The following is a 19,256-nucleotide window of genomic DNA, read 5'->3' as shown; positions in this document are numbered from 1 at the left end:
TCACTGAATCCTCATGACAACCCTATGAGGTAAGCGCACCTGCCGGTCTCACTAACAGGTGAGGATGCCGGGCTTGGAGGACTGAAGTCACTGCTGAAGGTCATGGTCGCCACGTCCTCCCTCCGCCTGCCTTATCAACCCCTGCACCATCTGAGAGTAGTGCTTTGGCCTTGACATGGACAAGTCCCTTCTCTTGTTCAGTGGAAACAAATGAAGACTTTTCCAAGAGGAAAAGTCAGGAAGAAAATGAAAAATACGTAAGTGCGGAGATGGATGGAGGAGAAAATAGACTCCTTCAAACACAACTGCCTGGTGTGGTCAGCTCGAGGGGAGGGCACCTTGACTCAGCTCTGAGGGTACTGGACGCTTAACCAAACCACTCTGGCCGTAATCCGGAGCAGGTTCCAGCTCGGCCCGGTAGGATTCTCAGTGTCTTCCCAAACTTGCTGAGCCAGCGCTGGGCCCCTCCTTCGTTCCTGTCTCAAGCACAGCTGAGGAATGGGGTCCCTCGCTGGCTTCAGGCCAGCACTGACCCACACCTGCCTTTCTTTGCCCCGTCTAGTCCTTGCCCTGACTTGTTTCCTGTCATTGTAAGACATCCACTGACTGTTTCCTGCATGCCAGGCTCTGCCACATGCTGGGAAACAGGTAAACGTGATGTCATCCTTACCTTGAAAGAGCTCAAGTTTTAGGGATGGGGGAGTCGGGTGGGGGACAGGCATTACAGTTCCGTCTAAACAGTGTAATGAAAGCCCTGTGCACACAAGTGGTTTAGATAAAAGTGTGCATGTGTGTTTTTAGAGAAACTGATAAGGCAAATGCGTTAACATGTGAACAATTGGTGAATCTAGGTAAAGAATATATATATATATATATATATATATATATATATATATATATATGGAAACTCCTTGTACTATTTTTGCAACTTTTCTGTAAGTTTGAAATGATTTAAAAACAAACCAAAGAAGGGAAAACCCCCAGCACGAACAAAAGAGCTTGAGCCCAGAGGAAAAAGCGGGCACCTGCTGTGGGGAGCTGGGGAGACTGGAGGAGGGACCCGCTGAGTGGCACAGAAAGAAGGCTGGGGAGATGGGGGGGAGGACACAGCATGTGCAAAGACCTGGGGGTCTGAAAGGGCCTGGCATGTGAAACTGGCTGATCTACCCACCAGTCCACCCAAAACACCAAACAGCTACTGCGTAAGAGGGGTTTCCCACACTCAGCATCTGTAATCTGAACACAGTTTCTGGGCCTCATCAAACAGGTAGCCCTGGCACCTCAGCAGTGGGACCATTGTCCCGGGAAATCCTCCGCTACTAGGCCGCTCACCGGGTCTCAGCTTCTTCTCTGGAGCAGCAATGTGTAGTAATGCCAAGCATGATCGTGCCTTTTTGGCCTCTGCCAGCTCCCAGGAGAATGGCTTCCAAATTTCTATCACAGTTGGTTTCCAACAACATCCAAACGGTTTGCCACAAGCCCAGCAGCCCTAGCTGTCCAGGGCCACAGGTGCCAAGACAAAGGTTGGCCCAGGCAATGCTTTCCTGCTGCCTGAGCAAGTCATAGGGCCCCATCCACTGCTGGTGGCTCCGGAGTGTCAGTTTCATGCTCAGGAAGTAGAAAAAGAGGCAGCTGGTTTAGAGCACTTCCTCGAGGGCAGAGGCTTGACCTGGTGACCTTTCAAGGAGCCTTCCAGATAGTTGTATGGAACATTCTCTATGTCCTGGACCACCTTCCTTTGGCTTAATGCCTTCTCATATTTCTGGTCTCAGCTGAAGGCTTACCTTCTTGGGAATGTTTTCTCTAAGCCCCAGTCCTGGTCAGAGGAGGGGTTTACCCTTGTGCTCCCAAGACTCCCATGTCGCCTCCATGACAGCGTTTTTCTCATCGAGGGTAAGAGCAACACCCTGGAGCTGGATTGCCTGGGCTTGAGGTGGAAGGGCTCTTCCACCTTCTAGTTCTGTGACTTTGGGCAAGTTACTTAACTTTCGTGTGCCTCAGTTTCTTCTTTTGTAACATGAAGGCCTATCCCAAAAGGCCGGGTGACTTAAAATACTCTGAACAGTGTCTGGTCCCTAGTTAGTGTTATCGGTGTGCAAGCCACTATCCCTACTAAGCTGCAGTTGTCAACTGAGAGCTCAAGAAGACAGGAGCTGGTGCTTTTCGTCCCTGAGTCTCAGGGCCGAGCATGGCGAGGCTCTCAATTTGGGTCATCAAAGGTACAGATGACTGAGATGGACTCACATACGAGAGGCTGAGTGCTCAGGCAAAACAGCACCGGGCTGGGGGGTCTGGAGCCCAGGTCTCAATTCTGATTCTGCTGTTCACCCTCAGTGGAGCCCCTTTCTGAGCCTCGATTTCCTCCTCTGTAATACCGGGCTGAAGACGCTGCGCACTGCAGAGTGCTGCCTAGCACAAAGCACAGCAGCCCCCTCTGATGGCCCTCCCACCTCGAGCTCCCGCCCCCGGATCACACCGCCCTCAAGGTCCATCCGTCGGCACCCTACGCCCTCGCTGGAGCAAGGTGCTGTTGACACTTGATAAACGACCGAATCATCTGGCCACTAATGAGCATATCATTCCCCACCCCAAAATGGTAATCCCTTCTGGGGTCCCCCGGCAGAGAGTCCACCCCGGCGCTGCTGGTCCCCGGCACCCCCTCGAGCCCTTCCCTCACCTTGCGTCACCACCTTGCCGAAGACAGGCAGGGAGTCGAGCGTGGAGCAGTTCCAGCGCCGGTTGCGGAACTGGTACTGGCACTCCTCGATGGCGAGCTGTGCTCCGCGGCGCACAGAGTCCATCACCTCCAGGTTCCGCTTGCACATCTGCACCTGCCTCTGGATCAGGCCCTTGAGCTTCTCGCATGTCTCCTCCTCCGAGATGCTCCCCACCGAGGACAGCTTGGCCAGGTACCTGGGGAGAGGATGTGGGGGGGCGGGGCGGAATGTGAGGCAGGGCCCCGTCCCTCCTTTGTCCACTCCCAGGACGAGGCCATGCCCAGCCCGGGTCTCTGGCAACCGACTTGTCTCAGTGTAGGTTCTGGCTGTCAGCTTCTTTCGAGTCCAGTGACAGGCCCTCTTGTGCAACAATTGGGGCCTGAGGGGAGAAGTCCTATCTTACACAAGAAGGCCTCCGCCTCAAGTTGGCCAAAGCAGGCAAAGCCCACGTGGGTCCCTCCCGGCCTGGGAGGCTCCTGCACCAGGGTCTGTGCTGTGCTGTTACCTCAGCCCCTGGGCGCCCACTCTGCCCATGCCCTCTAGCTGAAAGTCACTGTCTGCACTGTCTTTCCCACCCCCAGGCAGTGACCTCACTGACCTAAGCCCATCTTCTGGTTGCAAAGCCAGGATTCTCCCTGCCAGCCACATCCTGGGGCCACCAGCTAGGGACCAGCATCGGGGCTACAGCACTTGGGGGTGGGACAATAGGGGCTAGGGGAGAGGGGGTGGCAGGTAAAAGAGTATTCAAAATCCAAGCATGCCATGCTCTGCCCTCAGCCCCTTGGGTGTTTACAGTGTACACACTGGGGTGCCAATGCTGATGGGGTCCCCTCGGATTATGGCAAGGATCATGATCTAGATGAGATCATTTATGTCAAGAAGCTCTGAGACCAGGCATATGTGGGGAGAAGGGGCTTTAATGTGTCCCTTTTCAGTGGAGGACATCAGAAAGTACTACTCTCATTAAACACTAACTATGTGATGTGCTTGGTGGCAGGCACTGCATCCTTGCCCCAAGTCTATGAGGGGATAATTACTATGCCCGTTGTATGGATGCCAGAACGAAGGCTGCAAGGGTGATGTGCCCAAGGTGACATAGATAGCAAGTGCCAGAGTCGGTCCTCAAACTCCTTCAGACTCCAAAGGCCTTCCTCTTGTCTGTCCTTCACAGCCATAAGGGGCCTCGGGAAGGCTCTCCCTCGTCTAATGACAGACACTTTGTGACCTGAGTCAGGAGGCAAGGGAGTAGGAAGCGAGACAAAAATGCTCACTGGGTTGGGGAAAGGCCCTGTGAGGAAGAAGTGATCCCTCTCTCAAGGTAAGAAGAAGTGTATTAACTGAGCACCTACTGAGTGCCAGTTATGTTTTGGAGAGGCAAAGTGACTAGCTCAAGGTTACCTGGTTCGTAAGGGTGGACCTGGATTAAAATCCAGGTCTGGATCTCTCCATGACTTGGGCTGTAATTGCCGCCCCGCAGTCTCCCCCACCACCGGGTGTCCCTGGCACACAGTAGGTGTACGAATGGTAGCCTAATGGAGGAGCGAGAGTTGCTGGCGACTCTGGAAGACCTCCTCTCCTTTCCCTTTCCTACTGCTCATGAGAGATGCACCTTCTTACTTCCCAGGGCTGGGCGGCCTGCCTTCTGGGTTCTTGGGGGAACAGCAGAGCACAGAGAATCACAGACTTAAGGCATGTACCTGGCCTGGCATCCGGTCCAGACCCCTCATTTTACAGGTGAGCACAGAGAGGCACAGGGGCCTTCCCACTGTCTCCCAGGAGGAAACTCCACCTTAGCCACACAGACCCGGGGCTCTGAACAAGCCAGTGAGTGTCCTTCTTCCTCCAACTCTACAGTGAACCAGGACCCCTTCCCCCAAGGGGCTTGGCCAGCAAACCTGGTCAGGGGAGCTCCCTGGGTGTGTGTGTGAAGATGCTACTGCATTTTATAAGGAAATCTGCACAAATTTCTTGTCCAAAGAAGATTCAAGGGGGGAAGGTGGCCATTTCTGGGACTCGGTTTTCTCATCTGTAATGTGGGGAAGATACTACTGGTTCTGGCTAAGTCAGGAACTGTTGTCAGAGGCAAAAGCGATCTTGTATGTGAAAGATAGATGGTCTGACACAAGGCTGAGGCAATGGGGCAGGAGTTCAACTGTTGGCTGGATGAGGGAGTGAATGAATGAATAGAGAGACCAAATAGAACAGTACAAGAAAAGCTCTATTAAAATATGGGAAATGTTTATGATGGTCATAAAGAACTGAGCGAGGGGGCTAAGTATACTTTATGTACATACATTACTGTACTTGGCCTCTCAGCAAGACAGCGGACTCTCATTTTATAGAGGAAGAAACTGAGGCACAGGTTAAGCAATTTGCCTCGTGTGCAAAATCACACAGATAGTAAGACATGGAGGTAGGACTCGAACCTGGTTTTGCCTGACTGCAAAGCCGCTGGTAGAGACATCGTGGCTCAAGGACTAGAAGTGACACCAGTGGGCAGAAACTGCAGGGAGTTGGACTGGCTCAACCTAAGGCCGGCAGCCAAGGTGCCGCTGGCAGGCTGCCTGTAGTAGCTGAGCTCTCCATTGCTGGAGGTGTGCAAGCAGCCATTGAATTCTATTGGTCAGGCACGTGGGTCGGGCCAGAGCAATGGTTCTCAAACCTGCCTGTGCATTTGTGGCTTTGTTGAAAGCACAGGTGCCTGGGCCCCACTCCAGGTGGGCATCTGGGCTTTTAACATGTTCCCAGGAGCAGCTGTGAAGCCAGGTTGGCACTGGCCTGGTCAGCACTTGAGGAGAAGCTCTTGGGTAACCACTGGAGGGGTGTCTCCTTCTAAGGATTCTGGGACCCACTTTCCTCCTCATCGCAGTGTCAGCCCCTGCTATGGGGTCTGTCTGAGCCTGACTTCATCCACAAGTGGAGATAGTGGTTCTTGTCCCAGAGGGTCACTGTGAGAAATTAATGTGACTTAATGTGGCTGGTGCACCTGGCTGTGAGCTGGGCATATTGTGGGCGCGCCGTGACAGTGAGGATCTCACCCTTCCCTGGCAGCACAGGTGAGTGGGAGGTGGGTGGTCTCGAACTAAGGCAGTCCAACCTCCACTTGCCTCCCGGGACCTAGCAGATGCACAGAGACTGGTAGTGTCCTGGCAGAAGTCTGAGCCTCTCAGAGGGACACAGGGAGGGAAGATGGCTGAGGGACAGGAGAGGGTGCATCTGGAAGGCAAGGGGGCCACTTGGCTCTTCAGTGCTGCCTGAATGCTCACCAGCCAGCTGAGAGAGGGGGGCCCTCATGGAGCTAATCCACCTGGTGCTCTTATCCTGCAGGGGGCGCCAAGAGCCCAGGTACTGGCTATGGGCCAGGTTTATGTGAGGCCACCTGTGAGGGGACAAGAAGTTGGACCTCAAGTTGGATTCTTTCCTGCTCAGACTCAGGGTTGGCCTTTTGGAGAAGGGTGGGGACCCCTATGTCCTATGTGACATGGAGGCACAGAATTGGCCTGTCCCCATCTCAATCTGTGTTCCCTCTGTGTCTAGCTAAGGAACCTAGTTGGACTATGTTGGGTCCTGGCTTCTGGTGAAGGGAAGTGTTCAAGGGCAGGGGTTCTCTGGGCAGGGGGAGGAGGATAGGGAGGAGAAGCTGAGCCACCAGCCCACTGGGTGACCTTAGGGAAGTCCCTGCCCCTCTTGGAACCTGTGTCCTCATGGGTACAGTAAACCAATGGGTCTGTGTGGCCATTCCCACTGTCAGAGTCACCATCCCTCCTTCTAACAGACTGGGATGGGGGGTCCCAAGCCTCAAAGGCCTCCTAGACCCATGCCAGGCTGATAGATGGAGCTCTTGCCATTGAATGAGGAATGAGACGACTGGAGGGGCCTCCTACCCCAGAGCTCAACGAGGGGAGATGGGCTGAAATAATAGTAGTAGGGATGTAGGGGTGAGCTGCCGGGCTGCCAGGGCCGTGAGTCACTGGGACAGCTTCCAGGAAGAAGCGGAGAAACCTCTTCCGCTGAGGAACGTCCCTGTCCCCACGGCTGGCACCAATGCCCACTACCCCCAGCCTTTATCTGGCCCAACAGCTGTCCCCCTCCATGCCATGGGAGGCACAGCGTGACACAGGAGGCACACCCTGGTTCTCCCAGAGCCCAGGGTCTTGTCTGGGAGGGGTGGGGTGCCAGAGCTGGAAATGGAGTTAGAAATGGGGTGGAGAGAGTGAGGAACCTGGGTATCACAGGCTCTCCCCTGCATTGCCTGCTTATTCCGGAATCCTTCGCGTGTCTGGCCTCGTTTTACAGATGCATGAACTGAGGCCCGAGGAGGTGGAGTGACTTACCCAAGGTCACACAGCTAGTGAGTGGCAAAGCTTGGAATGCAAATCCAGCTCTGATTGAGGACTCTCCTTTGTACCCTGGTTATGGATCTGTCCTGTTTGACAGCTGCAGGGGGCTCATGCCTTGGTGTCATGTCCAGTCTGGGGTTCCCTTGGTGCCTGACACGGTGCAGCACATAGAAAGTGCTTAATAAAATCTTGCAGCATGAACAGAGGGCGCTGTCCTGACTAGGTCCCCTCTGCCCACCTCCTGGCAGAGTACTCAGGATGGGTAAGAATGGTGTGTGTGGGGGTAGGGAACAGCAATAGGGGTGGCTTTTGCCTTTCAGTCTGCTGAGGGCCTGGAGACCCTTAGGGGTTAGGCCCACCTGGTCCTGGGGACCTCAGGAATCTCCTCTCTGCATCCCAAGGTAGCTCAACCTTTCCCCCAGAGACACACATGCCTCTTGCTGACCCTGGAGCTGGGTTGGGCTCAGACATCAACTGGAGAAGACAGAGGGCCTGAGCACGATCAGTCTGGGCTGCTGCCGGGCTGGGCCGGCCAGTGGAGGGCCTCGACCATCCCCGCTTTCCTCCCATCCTAGTTGCATTGCCCCAGTTTAGGCTTCTTCCTGCCACTGCTGAGTACAGGCTTAGCAATTTGCCACCTGCTGCCTCGGCCACCCAGGACTCTAGCCACAGCCGTGCCATCGATCAGGTTACCCCACCAGCCCAGAGCGCCCCGGCTGCCGCTGCCAGCCAGCTCGTGCCCCGTCTTCTCAAATGGGGGCTGTGGGTCCTTCAGGCCCCTCCCAGGAGGCCCTCCCCGCGCCCGGCCCGTGCCTGCAGCCTGCCGGGCTGGAGGGCCCTGGCCCTGCCAGGGAGATCAGATCCTCTCAGCCACCTGCTGTTTTCATTAGAAACTAAAATTAGCTGGGCTTGTCCCAAGCTTTTCCAGGTTTGCTTGCCTTTTTTTTTTTTTAATTTAAAAAAATACATATATACAAATTCCTAGAGGAAAATCCACACCTCTCGGACTCCTCCTCGGTTCTTACTCTGCGCGTCCAGAGGACAGGAGACGGGAAATAGCTGGAGCGTTTGGGAGGCCAGGCAGATCAGTGTCGCGGGTCCTGGCCCTGAGGGTGTCCAGGTGGGGGCTGGGATGCCGGCCCAGGCCGCTCTGCCCCCTCCCTCTGGCCTCCCTGCCTGCTTGGGCCACATTTAGAGCCTCCTCAGGAGCGGTTCTGCCTGTGACACCAGGGAGGAGGAAGGCCAAGTGGGAGGAGGAGCCCGAAGGGAACGCAGAGCCTGTCGAGCAGTGAGCCACCTTGGGCGACACGGGGCCGGGTGAAAGCGAGGGCGACAGGGTCCATCCAGGACTGTGTTCTCGCAGGGGGTGGGGAGTACCTGGCTCCCTGAGGTCCCTACCACACCTCCCAGCTGTTCAGACCTGTAACCATTTCTGTACCCATGGTCTTAGGATCCTGCTGTCCTCTCCCCCATGGTGTCCCTCCCTGTCCCTGAGACTCTTATCCCTCAGCACGGTAGGCAGTGTGGTGCATTGTGCGAGGGAGACGGACAGACTGGGTCAGGATCTCATCTCTGTGATCCTTGAGGCAAGTTAGTGCACGTGGCTGAGCCTCAGTGTTTTCATCTAGAGAATAAGGAGAAGAGTAGTCCTTACTTATCTCAGGAGGCTTAAATGAATTAAGTGTTCACATAGTAGGCACTCTTCCCCTATTGGCAACATTACTACCTTATCATCATTATTAGGATGTTTACCTCCGTCATAATCATTGTCACCACCATCTCAAAGCCTCTTCATAGCCCCTTGAGCTACACCCCCCGCTGGACCTCAGACCGGTTCTCCCCATTTGTCCCCTTTGCTTGGCTCTGTCAGCTCTCTTAGACCTGGGTTCCCAGCACTTTTTTTTCCAGCTGAGCACACTTAGGGGAGGACACACTGTCATCAGAATAGTGGGTCACTTCAGCCTCAACCCCAGCTGCAGACTTCTGACAGAATCTCCAGACAGAGTATGCAGAGTGGGGGGAGGGTGTTTTCTGTATGCTCCTGGCCCGTCAGATGAATCCTTCAGGGACCATGAGTATGAGACACGGCATGTGGGGTGGGGAAATGGTGCTGGAGAAGACCAGGAGCTGGGGACACTGAGGTGAGCAGAGCAGGGACAGCAGGTATCCAGGACATGCTCAGGTATGCTCAGGGGACTTGGAAACCATTTGTGGGACTGGATGACTGGAAGAGAGGCACCTTACGTCCCCTATCACTTGTGCCCTTCAAACAGTAGTCACTTGCTTTCATATATCCTTGTTGTATCCGTTCAGGGTTGGCCAGGTGGGTATTATCCCCCACATTTTACAGATGAGAAAACTGAGGCTCAGAAACATGTGTCCAGGGCCATGCACCCAGTCGGGGGTGATCAGGATTTGAAAATAGGTCATTCTGGCTCCTAAGCCTGGGCTGGCTGATCAGGCTCCAAGGATGGCCCAGGGTACCAAAAAGGCATGATGGTTTGGCATCAACGGACAATGACCGGAGGAAGGTGGCTTCATTCTTCCACTGAAGAGTCTTTCCAGAACTATAGTGAGGGTGTCTGAAGTACTTTAAAAAGCAAGGGGTCCTGGGGAGGGAGCTGTCTCAGTGGTTGTGTGGCTGCCTGGACAGTGTCTGGGCATCTGGTCTTTGCAGCTTTTGGGGCCACGAAAGGAGTTGCTACCCCTGGAGGCACTGCCAGTAAGGAAGGGCCAACTTTGGAGATACTCACAGTGGTTGTGGGGTAGTGGGTGCTGCCCAGTTTTAGCAAAACTCTAAAGTCCTCAATGCCCAGGCCCAGTTCTCTTTGCTCCGAGTGCATTTCCCCCTTTGGGGGGAGGGTGATGGCCTCCTCTGGAGCCCAGGTCCCCACTCCCGCACCTAGGGTACTAGTGCCCTTCTTTCTGTCTCCTGGGATCCCCAGCTCCCTCTCCTTCCCATCTTCAGAAGATTCAGCACCCCCATTTTCTGTCTCTTGGCTTCCCCGCTTCCTCCCATCATTTCCATTCCCGTGCTGTCCCAGCTCCCCACATTTCATTCCCGAGGGCTCCATGGCCCCTACCTCCGGTCTGGGTGATGGCCCTGCCATTTTCCATCTCACAGTATTTGTTCCCAGGGGAGGGGCTGGCTGACCCAGGGCCAGGAAGTTGCCACTCGGACCTAAGCCTGGATGACCTCAGAGCTATGCCAGAAGGTAAGAATTTTCCTCCTCTCCCTGGGCGCGTGTGCTTGTGGGGGTGAGTGGCTGTCAAATTTAGGGCACTTTTTTTTTTTTTTTTTGTATTTTTCTGAAGCTGGAAACGGGGAGAGACAGACAGACTCCCGCATGCGCCCGACCGGGATCCACCCGGCATGCCCACCAGGGGCGACGCTCTGCCCACCAGGGGCGTCGCTCTGCCGTGACCAGAGCCACTCTAGTGCCTGGGGCAGAGGCCAAGGAGCCATCCCCAGCGCCCAGGCCATCTTTGCTCCAACGGAGCCTCGGCTGCAGGAGGGGAAGAGAGAGACAGAGAGGAAGGGGGGGGGGGTGGAGAAGCAAATGGACGCTTCTCCTATGTGCCCTGGCCGGGAATCGAACCTGGGTCCCCTGCACACCAGGCCGATGCTCTACCGCTGAGCCAACCAGCCAGGGCCTTAGGGCACTTTCTGACCTTGCCTTGCCCTCTAATTTGCCAGCACAGAGTTTCTCCCTCGTAAAGAACCCCCTACCGGTTGTCCCAATTGCCTTTCCTGTCCTTGTAGCCACTGAACTGTTGAACTGTCCTCCCTTGTTCCACCGAGGGAGCCCTGGGGGTAGGGGTGCGGAGGGATGGGTGAAACCCCAGCTGAGCTGTCCAGCGCTGGCTTCCTGGAGTGTAGCTTGAGCTCTGGTAGCTTCAGGCTTCTAGTAAGTTCCTTGGCCTTGATGGATCCCTTTTAAAAGCTCACTCCTGGGAGACCCTGTGGCCAAAGTCATGCCCACATCCTTACAGGGCAGATGAGAACACTTTGGTTCCGTCCTTGCTCCAGTTGCTCACCACCTCCAGCAGAGAATGAATGGCTAGGGGTGTGGGCTGCAGGTCAGCTTCCATCACTGCAGGGAAAGTCCTGGGGACACTGTAGAGCTGGGGTGGAGTTCCAGCCCTACCACTAATATGCTATGGGACCCCCAGTGCCTAGCACAGAGCCTGATGGAATAGGTCTTGACAAATAAGTGTTTGCCAGGACTGAGTGGGGCTCAGCAGGCATTCCCTTGCCTGGAGGCTCAGTGTCCTGGGAAGAAGTTGAGCTGATTATCTTTGAGAGTCCCTTTCACTCTGATGGCTGCGATTCCACCCTTTATGCCTGGGGTGCCAGCACAGCTGGGCATCCTTGACTCAAGAGGGACACTTTGCGGTCTCCATCTCTTGGGGAAGAGTTCCTGGGACCTGATCCTGTATGACAGGACTTGTGTGTGAGCAGAGTGAGAAACAGTGTCTACAAGGACCACTCGGAGTCCCAGCAGAAAAGAGGCCCCTCTGGTCTCATAAGCAATGTCCTGCTGCTTCTAACGGACTCTCCAGGGTCCCCCCTGAGCTGGGAGCTGTCAGGAGGGTCTCCCCTCCCCGTACACATCCCTCCCTCTTTCCACCCACATCCCTCCTCCTCTCTTCTCAGATCAGGTCCCTGCCACCGCGGGGGTTCTGACTTGGCCAGGGAACTTTTCAAGTTTGGTCTCAAGTTTGTCAGGAGATGGGGGAGGTGGAGAGGGGTTTGGATGGGGGAGGGGAGCTGGTGGGGTCACGGCAGGGAGCGAGCCTTCTCCTGAGTTTGGCTGAATCACAGAAGAAGTGGTTCAGGACTCAGAGATAAAACCTGGTGACTCCTGCAGAAATCTGGACAGCAACCATGGGGTTGCAGCTTGGCCTTCCAGCTGAGTGCCGTGCAAACCAGTGGAGGCTCTTGCAAACTTGTTTGGAGTGGGGGTGACTGGGGGGGCAATGGCATGCAGCTGTCACCTCCATTAGTGGTTCCCTGGCCAACTGTGCCAGGTTGGCTCAGGCTAAGCCCTTCTCCCCAGAGGGAGGGACAAGAAGAGGAGACTTGGTGCGAATGCTCAGCTTTCCAAACGCACCCACAGGGCCTGAGTTGGGCGAGTTTCAACAGGTTTGGGGAGCACTGTCTTGTCAGATGCTTGCTGAGTTGCTCAATTGCTAATCCAGGGTTGAGGGAAGAAAGTCAAGCCATAGCAGACAGCTGGGTCGTGACTGCCGCCTGAGCAAACCCCTCGGGCAGAGCCTGGTCCCGGGGCCCTGCGATGGAGGGTGAGGGGGAGACAGTGTTCAGGCTGGCTCTCAGGGGTGTGCCCTAGCTGGGGAGCTGAGGCCAGAGCTGCAGATCTGCTGGGTGACTGCCACACTTCCTGACACCCACTTTGGCACTTCATAGCCTCACCTGAGACTCAGGGAAGTGGAGCGGAACCCTTCTCCTACTTGAGGTCTCTGAAGATAGGGCACCATTTGACCACAACTTAAAACCCTCTGGAGTCAACAAGCCCTCCCTTCTTATATCCATCAAATACTGGCTGAGTGCTGACTGCACGTCAGACGTGTGTCAGGCACTCTGAGGGTGCCGCGAGGTGTCTATGCCACAGCCTCGGCCCTCAGCCGTTTACATCCTTGTAGAAGAAGAAGCCACACTGCTGGATGATAGCTGTGTGTAATACAGAATCATTCTGTAGGCAGGGGCTTAAAAACTAGGAGATCTGGTTATATGAAAGAAATTCAAGTTCAAGTCCTGCTTTTCATTTTCAGAATGTTCCTGGGGAAGTCACTGCACCTCTGGACCTCTGAAGTGGGACTGAAAAGAATACTCTCCTTCCTCCGAACAAGGGAGGGGGGCCGGTGATGTGGTTCTAATAGGGCAGTGGGTGTGAAAGTGCTTCGTAAACTGCGGATTCTCAACCACGGGTGATTCTGCCCCGCTGGCGACATTTTTGGTTGTCGCCTGAGGGGGGTCCTACTGGCATCTAGTGGGTGCTGCTAAATATCCTACAATGCACAAGACAGACCCAACATATCAATGGGGGGGGGGATGTGAGAAATCCTGGTATAAGCCACAAAGGGCTGCAGGTGTGTTAGTGATGGTGATTCAGTGCCCTGAGCCACTCAAGGATTCAGAAGGGAGGGAGAGGGGTTGTTTCATTTTTAGCTGGGGGCCAGAGGGATCCTACCTGGGGGGGAGACAGGCCACACCTTTACCTGTGAGGCTGGCACTGGCATCTGGGCTGGCTCTGCCCACACCTGGCCCAGCGAGTGTGCCTCGAGTGCCAGGCCTCACTCTGCCTGTGGCCAAGGGAGTTCCACAGCCCGCCGGGCGAGCAGATGCATGGGAGCTTGGCTGGGAGAGGCACACCTGTGGGAAGTCAGACCCTGCGAGGAACATGATGCCTCGCCCAGTGGCACCGACAGGGCTCTCCCAGCAACGACTCCCTGGGCCAGCAGGATCTGCCTGTGAGCCATGCTGGGCCTCCCTCACTCTGTGAGGCTCTCGTAGGGGCTCTGGTTGAAGAACAGGCAGGCAGCAACCTGAAATCCTACCTGTGCGACATGTGGAAGAGCACAGGATCTGGACAGAATAGTTTGGAGGTGAATGGGGCTTGGGAGCAGCAGCTCAAAGACCTGCTTTCTCCATCACCCCTGTAAGCAGGAACACGACTCCCCCATCTCACTGACAGCAGCCCTTAGCTTCCGGCAGCAGCCATGGCCGCTGTTTTCCTTGGTGTGCCTGGCACTGGGCTCAGACGGTACGTGCGTGGCCTCTCTCTTGCCACTGAGGGTGGGTACTGTTTTAGAGATGAGAAACGTGAGGCTCAGAGAAGTTGAGTAACCTGTCCAAAGGTCACTCAGCTGGTCAGTGGCAGAACTAGAATGAAACTGTGGGCAATCTGTGGTCCTGGCGGCCCAGTTCCTAGCCACTCTACTGGACTGTCTTTGAGTGCAGCGCGGACTCCCCGCCCTTGCTTCTGCTGGGCCTCTGCTGGGACCCTGGCTCAGGATACCACCGTCTTCCTCCAGGAGGTCCATAATATCGAAACCTTAGCTTACTTATTCTCTAACTCTTCCCAGTACTTCCATTTGGGGTTCAGAGCAGTCGCTGAGGATTGCGGCCCGAGGATGGAGGAGGCCCACCCAAGGTTACCCAACATGTGGGGCACAGATGGGACTGGAACCCCAGTCTCCCAATTCCCTGCACAGCCCCGGTGCCTGGGAGAACATTCAGAGACGTTTCTGAGCCCACGTCTGTGGCAGAGTCCACTGATGGATTGGGTTCATCTACCCATCCATCCCTCCCTCAGTGGTGGGAGCGGCCACAAGCTGTCAACTCGCTCAGGGTGTCAGACGCAAGTCTAATCAACAGCTTCCAGCTTCTCTGGGCTTGCCCAGGCCTCAGGCTGCGGGCCTTCCCAGCTCCAGACTTCGTCCTGTCCAACAGCTGCACGCAGCGGGACACCTGGCCTCCCTGCCAGGCCACCCGCCCTTCTGAGACAACAGACAGCACCGGCTCTGGCACCAGGACAGCCCGCCGCCCTGGACTGGAGCTTGAGTCCAGGTACTAGACGCGGAGTGGACAGCCAGGCCTTGCCTCTCTTAGAGCCCTGCCAGCCATCCCCTCGGGGCCAGACGTCCAGTGTGGCTCACACTTGAAAAGACACAGTGCCAGCCACCGTGCCTGCCTGCCTGAAGCTTTTCCTTTTAGAGGCAGCTTTTGAATCAGATCTTTCTGCCATTTACTAGCTAGGTGACTTTGGGCAATTACCTCTGTGATCCCCAATTTTCTCATCTGTGAAATGGGATTCAGATGTTGGCAGGGTTTAGAGAGTACAGTGGGAGCTATTATGATTATTATTTTTATTGTCATGATTCTAACCTCCAGGCCAAGTCCCCCGCTCCGGGACTGCGCCAGCTCACACTTAACCCTTCCCTCTGCCAGCAGCAGCATGTACACTGCCCCGCCCATTTGTGGTTTTGCTTTTATCTTGTCTTTCTCCCTACACCCCAAGCTCCTTGAAGTCCAGGCTGTGACACAGGTTTCCTCCAGAGCTGACTAGTCCCTGGCCTGGGGACGGAGGGTGACAAATGCAAGGCAAAGTCCCAGTCTTGGATGTGCCCAGAGATCTCTTCTCTATCACAGCCTCTCCGGTTGGGTAGAGTCCTCGGGAGTTTCTGTTTCTTCTGCCTCGGACTGAGCAGAGACCCTTGGCTTGAAGCCCGAAGCCCAGGGTGTGAAGCCCGAAGCGCAGGAGTGAGCAGGGTCATCCAGAGACTGCTCCGTGGCAACCTGAACCATCACCATCGCAGAGAACAGGTTTGCCAACCTTGCTTCTCCCTCTCGGCCGCCCTCTCACCCCCACCCCCCACGGCGCCAGCACAAGAACTGAGCTGTCGGAATTCCCCATGGTTTGCATGACCCTAAGCGCGGCTGGGATTATGGACTTGGATGGGACACCACCTGGGCCACACTGGCTCAACTTTGGGACGGCTCCGGAGAAAGTGGTATATCTCTGCCTGGGAGTCAAAGCACCTGGGTTCAGTTCTTAGCTCTGAGTTTGGGCAAGTAGCTTCCCCTCTTGGGGCCTCAGTTTCCTCATCTGCAAATTGAGCCCAAACAGTGGATGCTCTTGAAGGACTTTGCACTGTGGATGTCATTCTCTTCCCTGAAGACTCGGGGCAGAGCCTGGAATTGCCACTTCTCTCCCTGCCCTTTTCCTGGCCCTCTGCTGGGGGTCAGACCCAGTCAGTCCCTACTTTTCCCGATGCTCACACTCACTGTGGAGACCCAGCTCTGAACCAATGCTTTTCAGAGTCAGCTTCAGGGACCCCAGACTCCCGCAAGTCCAGGTCAGCCCTCTGCTCAGCTTTTTGATTCATAACCCACTCAAGGGGCTGGCCTGCAGGGTATAGGGGGCAGTGGAGGAGGTGGTGATACCCTGGATTCTGTACTCTGTGACACTGCCCATGAAGTGCTAATCAAATTAAGTGTCCAAGAAAAACAAAAGCTCTGCAGCCACTTCAGGCGGCCTCAAAGTCCTCGCTCCCAACAGCTGGGAGAATTCCACATCACGTCTGTCCCCAAGCCCTGGGTGGCTCGGACCCCAACGAACACTCTCCTTCCAGCCTGCAGGGCCCCCACTGGCCACAATGACTTCATAGCAACAGCCATTGGACACTCGGGGCAATTTCATGGGAGATATTTGTTCTTTGGTCTTGATGCAGAGAGAATTTTTTCCTCTCCCGCTGTCTCCATGGAAACCCCAGCTACACTGTTGGCTAACCCCCTTCCCACCTCATGCTTTTCAGATCAATATTGGAGCTTGGCTGCCTACTGGCTGCCCACTGAGGATGGGGGCAGTGCTCTGGGCCAGGGGTAAGCCTGGAGCCTGGGAGTAGTCACTGAGGGGGGATGGAGAAGGAGCCCAGGGTCCTTTTGCTTCCCTGTGGACTCACCCAAGCTCATCCCTTTAGAATCCCCCCATACCTCCCAGCCAACCTTCTGTCCCTTCACAAGGATTCCCCTGAGTCAGGTCCTCCTCAAAGAGAAAAAGACAGGTCACCAGCAGTCACCACCCATCTCTCCTTAGGCGAGGCACGGAGAGTGGGGGGGGGGGCTGTTGTCCACTTTAAGGGCTAGACAGAGTTTCTTTCTGCCCCAGGGAGAACCAAGGCCGGCGAGCGCCAGCCACAGGCTCTCGGAGGCCATTAGTCCCGGTCCCTTCTCTCCTTCTATCCCTGGCTCCCGTCCCCCAAGCAGAAACAGGTCCCTGCACGCCTCCTCCAGCCCAGCCCGCAGCGCGGCGCAGCTCGGCGCGGGGAGCTCGCTCCTGGACGTCTCAGGATTAACCTATTACTATAACCCGGAGTCCTTTCCCATAATGGGCTTCCTTGGTGACCTGTCAGCCCCGCCTGGGCTGTGTCCTGCGCCCGACATCCCATTCCGGCGGCCGCCCTGCTCTCGCACCCCTTGCGCTCTCTGGTGCCCCGGGTCGCCTATGGGTGCGGACGCCGCCGCCACCCCTGGGCTCGTAGCCGGATCAGGCAGAAGGGGTGTCCAGAGGGAGGCCCGGGTAGCGGAGAGCGCGAGCGAGCCTCGCGTCCCGCAGCCAAGACACCTGCCGGGCACCCCCGTGCCCGCTGTCCCGCCCCTCCTGGCCCCTCCAGGCTCAGCCAGGTCCCGGCCCGACTTACAGCCAGTTGCTCGCCGCGGCCGAGAAGACGGCGAAGACGAGGAGGCGCAGCGAACGCAGGCAGGAGCGGGGACTCATGGTGCTGCTGCGGGCGCCCGGCCCTGGGCAGCGGCTGCGGCCGCGGGGGGCCTCCCGTCGGGGCGGCAGGTGGGCACCCCGAGGGTGGGCTTGGGCGCGGGGCCGGGCGCGGGCCGGGGCACGCGCGGCGGGGCTCAGCCTCCGTGCCTGCCGGCAGCCCTGCCCGCTGCTGCGCCCGCTGCCCGGCGCGGACCAGACTGTCAGCGCCGCCCAAGAGCCGGGATGCGGCGGCGGCGGCGGTGGAGGCGGGCGGGCGGCCGGGGGGGCGGGCCGGGGGCGGGCCGAGGATGGGGTTACCTGGGCGGGCCCAGCGGCCCGGGACACCCCCCGGGGGCGGGCCGGAGCAGCGGCGGTAGCGGCCGCCCTGGCCCGCGGGACTGGGCTTCTCCGGGGGCCTCCCCAGCCTGGCGCCCGGGACGACTTGGGGCCCGATCCCTCTCCAGGCACGCCTGGCTGCGCGCCGCCTAGCCCGGCCATGCTAGAGGCGCGGCGACCCAGCTGCCGGGTTCTCGCCCGAGCCTTGGGGACAGGCGGGCACAGCTCCCCCAGCCCGCCGCTGCGGGCACTGCAGGGTCGCCCTTGCCGCCCCGCCTCGCCCCCGCCGGCGCCTCGGGGTCCAACCCCGGTCGGACCATAGCGGACCGACCCGGGCGCGCCTGCCACTTGCGCGCACCCAGCCGCTTGCGCTCCGGGCGCTCCGGGCTGCGCATCCGGGAGTTCGGGGCGGCAGGGCTGTCCCCCGCCAGGCCCCTCCCTGCCTCCTGGCCAGCGCGTCCTTTGGCCCAGCCCCTCCCTGGCGTTCACCTCCCTCAGCCTTCCGGGAGCTGGACCGGGCCTCCCCAGCTTTGGGCAGCTTGGGACAGTGGCCCGAGACTGAGGGAATCTGACACCTCGATTCTGGCTAGCCATAAGATCTGGGCGCGCCCTAAGCAACAGGGTCTTCATAATGTCCCTTACCCCTCTGGACCTCCGTTTTCTCATCCAAGGAATGGACGTAAGACTCAGGCGTTGTGACATTGTGAGCTTGGAAGGAGCTTAGGGAAGGTCTCTTTTATAGCACATTTACCAAATCTTGCTTTGCGTTTTGGCTTTCGGGCACTTTTCTAATTTATCCTTCTGAATCCCAATGATTCAGAGCCTAGCTCAGTGCCTGGTGCAGAGTAGGTGGCTGCAATGTCTGTGGGATGAATGAAACTGAATGGGAAAGCCTGTGCTTTGATAGCGCGGAGTGCTCAGTTCCTCACCATAATAATTGGCAAGAGTTATTTGCCCATTCCCAGGTAACTGACTCACCAGGTCCCTCATCTGATTCTGTGCCACTTCTCACCCTGTCTCAGCCTGAGTTCCACAGCTACCCATAGCTGGAGGGACCTCTGGTCTAAATGGAAAAACTAAGGCCCAGAAAGGGGCATGGCGGTGCCCCACCTCACTAGGGCTTGGAGACAGAGCCATAGACTAGGCCTATGCCGTCACCCCTGACCCAGGTGCTCGTCACTGTTTCAGGAGCATAAGGTTTGATCCCATGTAGATGGTTATGTTTGGGTGCTGGGATGGTGCCCTCCTTCGTGGAGTCCCTGGGCTCTGCGTAGAGGAGGGGCTTAATAAACATTTGGTGTTGAGAGTGGGGAGAAGGTGGCAGGGATTTGTGGGACTGAACAAGAGTACAGATGGAGGCTCACATACCATATGTCTAAATATTTGCAAGTTATAAATCAAACTAACAAAATGTGAAATAAAATATGTTCTATTCTCCTCCCTTGACAAGCACACTTTCATAACAACCTGGAAGGCCAGCTTTGAATGTAGCATTCTCCGACGACTCAGACCCTGCACTGGAGCATAGTGGAGCTGGGAGAGGAGGCCCTCTCCTTCCTCACCTCTGTCTTTAGCCTGCCCTG

At 56.7% G+C, this 19,256-nt stretch overlaps 1 protein-coding gene across 1 annotated transcript in view; it reads right to left on the bottom strand.

Annotated features, from left to right (window-relative positions):
- Positions 1–17,586, bottom strand: part of WNT4 (Wnt family member 4) — a 28,032-nt gene extending 10,446 nt beyond the window's left edge. Inside the window, exons 1-2 of the mRNA XM_066270159.1 lie at positions 17,282–17,586; positions 2,678–2,913 (exon numbers count right to left, since the gene is read on the bottom strand). Of these exons, the coding sequence (XP_066126256.1) occupies positions 2,678–2,913; positions 17,282–17,358 (313 nt within the window). The 5' untranslated portion in view covers positions 17,359–17,586. The remainder of the gene's footprint in view (positions 1–2,677; positions 2,914–17,281) is intronic.
- Positions 17,587–19,256: the final 1,670 nt, after the last annotated feature.

The sequence above is a fragment of the Saccopteryx bilineata genome, chromosome 3, assembly GCF_036850765.1.
Source record: "Saccopteryx bilineata isolate mSacBil1 chromosome 3, mSacBil1_pri_phased_curated, whole genome shotgun sequence".
NCBI lineage: Eukaryota > Metazoa > Chordata > Mammalia > Chiroptera > Emballonuridae > Saccopteryx > Saccopteryx bilineata.
Note: the sequence above shows the minus strand (reverse complement) of the source record. Positions and strands in the feature narration are given on the sequence as shown.